This window comes from Priapulus caudatus, unplaced genomic scaffold (assembly GCF_000485595.1).
Source record: "Priapulus caudatus unplaced genomic scaffold, Priapulus_caudatus-5.0.1 Scaffold228, whole genome shotgun sequence".
Taxonomy (NCBI): Eukaryota; Metazoa; Priapulida; class Priapulimorpha; order Priapulimorphida; family Priapulidae; genus Priapulus; species Priapulus caudatus.
Window position 1 is genome coordinate 118,183 of NW_014577289.1, and position 8,850 is coordinate 127,032.

The 8,850-nt window shown below is 40.0% G+C and overlaps 1 protein-coding gene across 3 annotated transcripts in view; it reads left to right on the forward strand.

Moving 5' to 3' along the window:
* The first annotated feature begins 2,247 nt into the window (after nt 1-2,247).
* The window catches only part of LOC106807667 (kinesin-like protein KIF21A), a 63,013-nt gene continuing 56,410 nt past the window's right edge, over nt 2,248-8,850 (forward strand). For all 3 annotated transcript variants that reach the window (XM_014810081.1, XM_014810080.1, XM_014810082.1), the window contains exons 1-2: nt 2,248-2,431; nt 2,659-2,767. In XM_014810081.1, the coding sequence (XP_014665567.1) occupies nt 2,727-2,767 (41 nt within the window). In that variant the 5' untranslated portion in view covers nt 2,248-2,431; nt 2,659-2,726. The remainder of the gene's footprint in view (nt 2,432-2,658; nt 2,768-8,850) is intronic.

An 8,850-nucleotide genomic window follows, 5' to 3' on the forward strand; every position in this document is an offset into this window, starting at 1 on the left:
GATTACTCTTCTTCATTTTAAATGCATAGTTTTTGCAAAATATTCTTCTTCTGGGGAGATATTACGCATGCGCCAGCACCTCCTCAGACGTGCGGTACGGACTAAAGAAAACTGCACAATATAGCTTGCCTGAGGGGGAGAGGAGTGAGAGACTGGGGAAAGGCGGCAGGAAAGACAGCTGAGTGGCAGTAGAAAAAAAGGAGACTTGTTGAAAGACGATGGAGGCCAGGGGGAAGGACAAGACCTGATGAAGTAGCAGTTTTGCACTCTATAGGCTAGGGCGCTCTCCCAATTATAAACACAGGAATACTAATAATAGTAAAACACAGAAATCTATGCTGGGATACCCCCTAACCAGGTTAAATGCATATACGTCACAAAATATAACTCCCCTGATGAGATATTGCGCACGCGCTAACACACTCACGTATAGCCAGTTTGTGTACTGACTGGTATATGCAGCGGCGGTCTACATGAAATTCTTCTTCTTATTTCTTAAGTGAGGTCTACTGATGGCATGTTTTCATATATATCTATGCTAGGCTAACTTTTCGCATGTTCAGCTATTGTGTATTTGTAAGCGCCGGCTTGGGCATGGAGGGATTGGCCGTCTCCGTGCCCTTTTATACATTTGCAACTACTTTTATTTAAAAAAATCTTGCGCCGGCCCTGGGGTATACACCACAGGCACTTGGAACGTCTCAATAAGATCTCTTATTCATATTGTTTGTGCACAGGGCGTGCGTGCGGTGTACTTGTGTGTTGCAAATGAGCATTTGACCGGCATAAATTTACGGGTAATTATCGGCAATAATAGGCGAAATAGAGTAAAGAAACATTAAGACTTTGGTAGTAAATACATTTCGTGTTTATTTACCATTATTTTTTTATTGAGACGTTTCAAGTGCCTGTAGTATACACCGGTCCTTTCATTCAGATGGTTGAAATTCTCTCTATATATAATTATATTAAATTTAATAGATACGCAAAAAACAGGGTCGCCCTAATTGGCGTTTAACGCGAAGGAAATTTTGTTTTATTATGCTTCTTTTTGCAATGAGACGCCTCTGTATCAAGTCCGTCTGTTAAGGATTCAGTAAGTATATCGGCGGCGGCTCCTGAATTTCTATATATAGAAGAGGCTTAGTGACGGTGGCAATCTGGTTGGAAAAGGGGGCTATGAAACCTGTCTCGAAGCTGCGTTTCCAGAGCAGCACGCTGTTTTCATTTATAATAAGTTACACATAAACAAACACAGCAGAATAAAGGTACGTATTATGTAGAGTGGCTTGAGTGGTATGGATTCTAGGGAGACAGCAGCCCCGCAGCCCATCGCTTGGCGCCGGAACTGAAGAAACGCGCGCGCATATAAGCGATTTTCAGTTTGAATCAGAATGCTGAAAGGATAGACGCTTCGATGGACGTACGTGTTAGTAAAATTCACATGTGCAATAAATGAATGAGTGTAACAATGTGCATTTTTTCGCATCCTGAATATTTATCGTTATTTTGTGAGTTTGGAGTACTAGACGCGTTAGAAAATTGGTAACAGAGATCGTATACACTTTATGACATAACGCCCAACCAGCACTTAGAAATTAAAATGGGTGGTTATATACACTGGTACCGGCAGATCAGTGAAAGGAACGTTTTGAATAAATTTCTTTTTAGAAAAAAACCACTTTGTCTCTTTGCTAGCGTTGATATAATTCATTGCAAATATTTGTGCGATTTGAAACGTCATCATTGGCACATAACTATTAACTACATAGGCCTAATTTATAACATGTTACGGGATTTATCATGGTCATGTGAACATTGGTATACCCTTATTCATTGTTTTTGATCATCTAGGTCTGCGTAGTGCTTTGCTTTCGACATGTGCCGTTTTCCAAGGATCCATTCAAGTTTAGCTTTTGTCTGTTTCTGTCATTGAGACTCTTCCATCTTCTTTTGAAACTTGAAGCTTTTTCTATCGCAATCCACATGAAGGGTTGATTCGGTTGATCTAACAAACTCCTTGGACGTAGGAGATGAATCTGTAAGTGATTATGAGGTTATTGGTTTAACTTAATACTTAGCTATACATCATTATAAATACGACGAAATAAAGATATTACAGTCATGCAAGCGCCATCCCTTGCCTAGAATATATGCGTTGTTATTTTTTTACCGTTCATGACTTTTTGACAATGTAGGTGGCGGGAGTAGCATTACACATGACGTCACACAGCTGATCGCAGTTTTAAACGAGTGACGGGGACCAGTCAGTGTTTATTCATTGCCTTGTGAAACAGGTGTTGTCGATTGGAATTTTCTATCCTTTCCACAGTAAAGGAAGACACTGCTTCTATGCGCCGTTTAGTGATGCACCGAATTCTTGAGGATCTGTGATTGTTGCAAATGCAAGGGTAATGGTTCGCAAAAATTGGTGAGTAATTCGATTTCTATCAACTGTAGCCTAGACTATAAAGACTGTAGGGCCTAGTTTGGATATTTTGGTGATCGATATTGACGCCTCGATCGTAATTTAATCTCTATGCCTTACACACTTTCACGAATACGGTAATAACTATATGTAGCGTAAACTACAAGTATTTAATCAGTAGGTAAACTTTGTTACGCATCCTATTAACTATGTAAATTGTGTTATTTCAGCCTGATATGCAACGCATTCATTCTTGATATGTATGGTGAAAATTACAAAGGCTGATTAATCGCACAAGATGTTTAGTGCAGACGACACAAGCGTGAGGGTAGCTCTAAGGTGAGTGGTTATAATATATTACTATTATTACAGAATGTAATTATAAGTTACTAAAGTATGCTGTGTTACTGTTAGTTACTATCTGTTCTATCTGACTTCCCTTGTGTGATTTCAAACAGGTTTCCTCCACCATAGGCATAGGTACAGTCAATGTTAACATGAATTGGTAGGGTGCAGACAGAATATAAAGCGGCTGAACAGTAAATACACATCACTGCACAGACTAGTAACACTAACAGTTGAGATAATTTTGTTGACCTAAGTCAGATAAGATAGGGCTAGTTCCCAACTAGCTCCAAGAAACGGTCATATAAAAATAACGAAATATTGGTGTGTTTACCTTAGTCATGTAGCCTGGTCAAGATAGTTCCTTGCTTATTATTGACTGATGTCTGTACTTTTACAATATCTGCATATAATTACTAGTCGAAGGCAAAGGCTTACTTAGCTCTAGAACTATAGCCCTTCGCTCCGCCACAGCTAGCGCTTGTGGTGGAGCGAAGGGCTATAGTTCTCGAGCTAAGGCTTACTTAGACCGACCAGTTGGGCTGTGAGACTGACGTTTACATACATGTGTTTTGTTATATGATCGTCTCTTGGAGCTACAGGTCAATCAGTATCAATCGTTTGAAGATGCCTTAGAAGTTCTTTAGATTTCTGCAAACACTTTTAGGGCAAAGACACATATTTTGGAGTGTAAGTAAGTCACGGTACAAATAAACAAGCGTAATTGCAAAGAAATGCACAGGCCACATAAATACACATGAAATCAGCTTTGCATGAAATTGTAATTCAGCTACACTAATTTATATGCAGTATGGTTTGTGGATCTTCATAGGAAAATTGCTTTCAGTGGCCGAGTTTGGCATCAAAAGTCATCTTAATAGATAACCACAGGTTGAAGTAGAGCATCGAGCAGTAGTTTGACTGATAACGATATTTTAAATCATGGGAAAATGCATTCTGGAAGAATAATAAGATGGGAAATATTATATGTAACATATGTTTTACAGATGTTTACATAGAGTAGTCAGTGGAGTTAGACTAGGGGTTGTTTTAGTAATAGTCTATCTAGATACAGCATCGCGCATTTTGTGTTGATGTTACAGAGAATTAAATAAGCGTGTTTTAAGTTAAAAGTGGTGTTGCTATAAAGTGGTGTATAGGTAGGGATAAGTTAGTAAGCAAATCCAGAACGTGTTTGTAGTAACAAATCTCAAGTTTTGTCTGTCAGATTTCAAATTAAAAAACCTTTTTTTTTTCTTTTTTTGGGAAAAAAGTTTAGGATCTGCCCAAATAATATAGGGACGGTCGGGCGACCGGAAACACACCTATTTTTTTGTTTGGCCTTAGGCAGATTCTCGAGTCATTGTGAAATAGGGGTGCAGATCGAGTGTAGACATGGCGGGGGTTTTGAGGAGACAGAGATGTAGGAGTGGAGGAGTCTGGTTGTGGTCGGGAGAGTAAGCACACGCGCTTAAAAGCGCGTGTGCGCGTTTCTTTGTCTCTTTCTGCAAGATGGACACACTGTGTGCAAGCAGATATTAAAGTTTATTCAGGTTACCACACAAGTTTGGATTTATATCATCATTATTTATACATATCAAACTTTAATTCAACGTTACATATGTAGTACTATAAATCTACAATGAAGATACAGTTAAACCTTTTTCACACTCCGTATGATCTCATTTATGATATTTGCCTGTTGTAAATTATCTGTAGCACAATATTCTACAATATTTTGATAATGCTAGATAACGGGTGTAGAATCGTGCATATATATAGAAACTTGTCTGGTGAACGGATCAAAGTGTTTTTATTGGCTGCCTATTAGTTCATTAATCTCCTGCGTCGTAAAATAGTCGTTCACCTATCACTGCCAATGAAAAATTGAAGACGTAGGTATGGTACTTGGATTCATCATGATTGCAGTGTCACTGCTCTTTGTTTTGTCAAAGCAAGAGCGTGGAATGCAGTCTGTGTCAAAACGTGCAGAACGATTATCACCACATTGCTCCCTTCCAGGACAAGTTAGGTTATTTTTGTCGCAGTCTACATTATATATGACATACCTAGGCTAGTACCCCAGTGAACGAACATGAATACAGTATGGAAGAATTGTCCAGTAAGGCCATCCTTAAAAAATTATATGTTTGCTGTCCTCCGACCGACCCACGAAAATAGCCGCAACCCAAAAGTTTTTTTTGACATTTTGGGTTCCATATTAAAAAAAAAATGTATACATTTTTTATAGTTAAGACTGAAACACAAAGCATGTGTAGCAAACATGAGGACAGACTTAAAATAACTATTATGCCTCACAAAAAAAGACCTACCTACCTACCCATTAAAAAATAATGGTTTTAAATTTTTTGAGGATGGCCTAAGGATACATGTCATGTTATGTTGTGTGTGTGTATCATGCGCGAGGTAGCTACTGTCGCCGGTTTGGCATTACCGTAGTCGCGCACACACAGCCACTTACACAATCTATTCTTTATCTCTTCAACTTCTTTCTTTGATTTTGCCTGGCTGCTTTTCAGTGCATTTGTTTATCTATATAACGTGACTCTCCGTCTGTCAGGCAGTTAGTTGTTCGATCCCTAATGTCAAGCTTGCTTGGATTGAGAACGATTCTGCTTGCCCTGCATGCGACGTTGTCTTTGCTGACATTTCATAGGATGTATGACTGTATACATAGCCAAAAAATGATCGTTCTATAGTTTGGGGGCATTTTCTGTCGGTTATTACAAAGGCGGAGAAGATGGCGTTTGATATGAATGCTGCAAGACCTGAGCTGACCTGAGCTGTGGAATAAAGCTTTGTCGTGTATGTGTGTGCGTGCGTGCGTGTGTCGAATTCTTCGTGCCGATCAGACTTACGGCATTTTGATTGTTTACTGCATGTTGTATTTGACCATGATTGCAACCAGCAGAACTATGATATTATATTATAACATGATTTGAGTAATAACGGGTGATTTCCTCTATTTGAGCCCACGTGTAACAGGATATGGTCTGCCTACCTGGCCTTGCAGTATTGTGTGTGGTGTGTTGTAAAAGCAGCGAGTGTCTCACAGACCGCCTCAGACCGACAATTCATCAGTACTTTAGAACTTGACCCATTTGCTAACTTGAGCGGTTTGAGGTCATTTATGCTAGTTTCCTGTGTTTTTGCGAGCTTATAAGCATTCAAGATACGAGAGTATAGGATATGAAATTTCTACCGTAGTATGTATTTGACCAGGGAGCGTAATTGTAAAGGGTTACGTGGATGTAAATTGTCAGCGTGTATATATGTACACGTACTAGAAAGGCAATGAACCACACCAGTGTTTTTGTTATGGTAGCTGCATGTAGTAGGTGTGGATGCTGACCTGAATTATCTGAAGGTTGATAACTGTTATATTAATAAATCGTATATATTATATATGTGTAACCTGTGCTCATATTAGTAATGACAGTTTAGTGACCTGCCCTAGCGGCAGGTTAGGGGAGATGCAAAATTTTTCTTCCGGGCCTACTGAAATCTGGTGAGGGCAATAAAAGCTCGACTGTTTGAATAGGGGGGGGGGGTCCCAGTAGACCTCCACTTATTCAGTAGATCATGGCTGTGTTTTGTAGCAGTTGGGGATTTTTTTACACTGAGTGTGACTGCTACAGTTTTAGTCAATTCAGTTGCTATTACTTGCACTTGGAACTAAACGATAAATTGGGCAAACTTCAACTGATATCTGACTGAAACTGATGGTAACGAGAGAGTATGAAGTATAACAAGTGCCGCAGAGCGACAACGCTCAACTGACGTGTACTGTAGCTGGGTATTCTTCTGATAAACTCACTGGCAACCGAATCAAGTGCACCCTCCCGCCACCGCGTTCGCGCTCAGAGCATATATCTAGGATACTACTAATTATACAGATCTAAAATCTCTGATAGGCTTTGCTATACCAGTAGTACATTAATAAAGATACAGCTGTGTACTTGCTATATATTAACATTGTTAACATGTTATCATGGATATGCGTCGAGCGCGAGCGTAATAGTGGTGGGGGAGGGTGGGGGAGGGGGCTCTAATAGCAAAAGCAGTTCAGTCCTTTGTTAACAGTCAACAAATCCATGTTTAACCCTTCTCTTGAAGGTCAAAAGGTTAACAGACACTTACTCTTCGCACGTCAGCGGAAAGTACATTTCATGGTCCTTTCAATAAAGTAATAAAATCATTAATGGTAGGTCAGCGCTGAAACAAAAAAGTTTTGCACTCGGTCCGTTCGACCATGTCCTCAGAAAATGTCTGATATCTGACCTTTCCCCCACTGCCCTTTGACCTGTGACCTCCACTTTCGCACTGGTGATGGGTTTCTTTCCCATCACACTATACATCGAATATTACGAGCGTAGGTCGACTGGTCGAGCCGTTGAGATTTGTGCCGCAATTCCGTATTTCCTCCTATACCTTAAGTTAAGGGGGAAATATTCCCCTCTTGACACATCTTGACCACCAAATTCGACATCCCGAGTCCTTTTTGCGATCCCCCCCCCCTCGACGTCACGAATATCAAGACCGTATACGTCGAGCGGTTAAGATTTGTGCCGTAACTGTTGACAGACGGACGGGCGGACGGACTGACATTCATGCGATTCTACAAGCTGAATCTGACTTCGTCAGCTGAGCTAATAATTATACACATCACGTGGTGATAATCAGACTTGTGGTCACAACTAGATATTTCCTCATGCTGTGCTCTAATTAGACTAGTCAATTTATACTGGAAATCACATGCGTACGATGCAGGTGATGCTGTACATCATGATCAGCAATGAGTGAAATTGTGTCACCACGTGATAGATTGACACTTCTATATAGTCGGTTTCCCTATAATTTCGCTAATGTTGGAAAAAGACAGTGATCATTGAAGATTTCGTTATTATATATACAGTTACATTCATGTTTTGATTCGCACAGGTTCTTACATGACAAGTTGTTTTGACAGTCAGATATATCTGTAAACATTTCCGGTGCAGCTCGAAGTGGTAGTGATCGACGTCTTGATATTATTCATGGGGGGAATAGGCATTCGCGAACAGAAATGCTAATAAGCACAGCTCCAAGTCGAGTTTAACAGTCGGATGTAGACATCAGAGACGCTACATATTGGCAGCTGACTGCCGAATGTTTTTTATGACAGTGTAGCAGCAGTAGCCGGATCTATGGGTGAGCAAAGATCTGCCGATTGCCTCCGCTCACGAAGTAGAAGTAAGGTAGTAGAGATCGGGTAGCCTTGCATCGTTGTACAAGACTTGTCTGTACCCGAAACCGTTGCCGAACACGAGATTTGGTAAATTGGTATACAAAGCAGCATTGTAGACGGTTGGAACGTTTATGCCAAAAAATGTAACGCAAGAACGATGATTTTGAAAGCAGCGACCGTTTGCTCCGGTTGCTTTCACTAATGAGCGAGCGCACACCATTCGTTTGTTCGTCATTGTCACGGAATGCTTCTACCGGTGTTCCGGGGTGGCAAAAATGGTCTGTAACGCGAAAAGTAGAAATAATTTTACTATTGGTTTTAAATTTCGAAAAGGTGTTTTTCTATTGTCTAATACGTGACGTCTGCAGTCTGCTCATCGCGCTGTCTCTTTCACGCTCAAAACTGTCGTAATGACATGTATGTCAGTGTGGTAGAGACACGTAAACGTTAGCCTACAGTTTGATAGTATATTACCAGGAGTGGTTAATAGAGAATTATCTCTATTAGGGAATAATTTCTATAGAGATTATCCTAGAGAGATTTTCGTTAGGCTTCTATAATATAATTAATTACATATATGGAAGAGTATATATATAACAAATTTTGAAAATCAATGCGTGGAATCTGAAAATATGCAAAAACCTGCAGTAATGTTTACCTTCAACGTCTCTGTGGACGGACAAGTAAACTTTAACTGGCAGTGCAATATAGTTACTGACAGACATATAATACTTGAGCCTCTAAGGAAATTCACGTAATGAAGCAATAATAGTGGGGCGGATATGTGTCTGAGGTGTGCACTTCTGGAAAGAAGCATGAAAATTTGCTC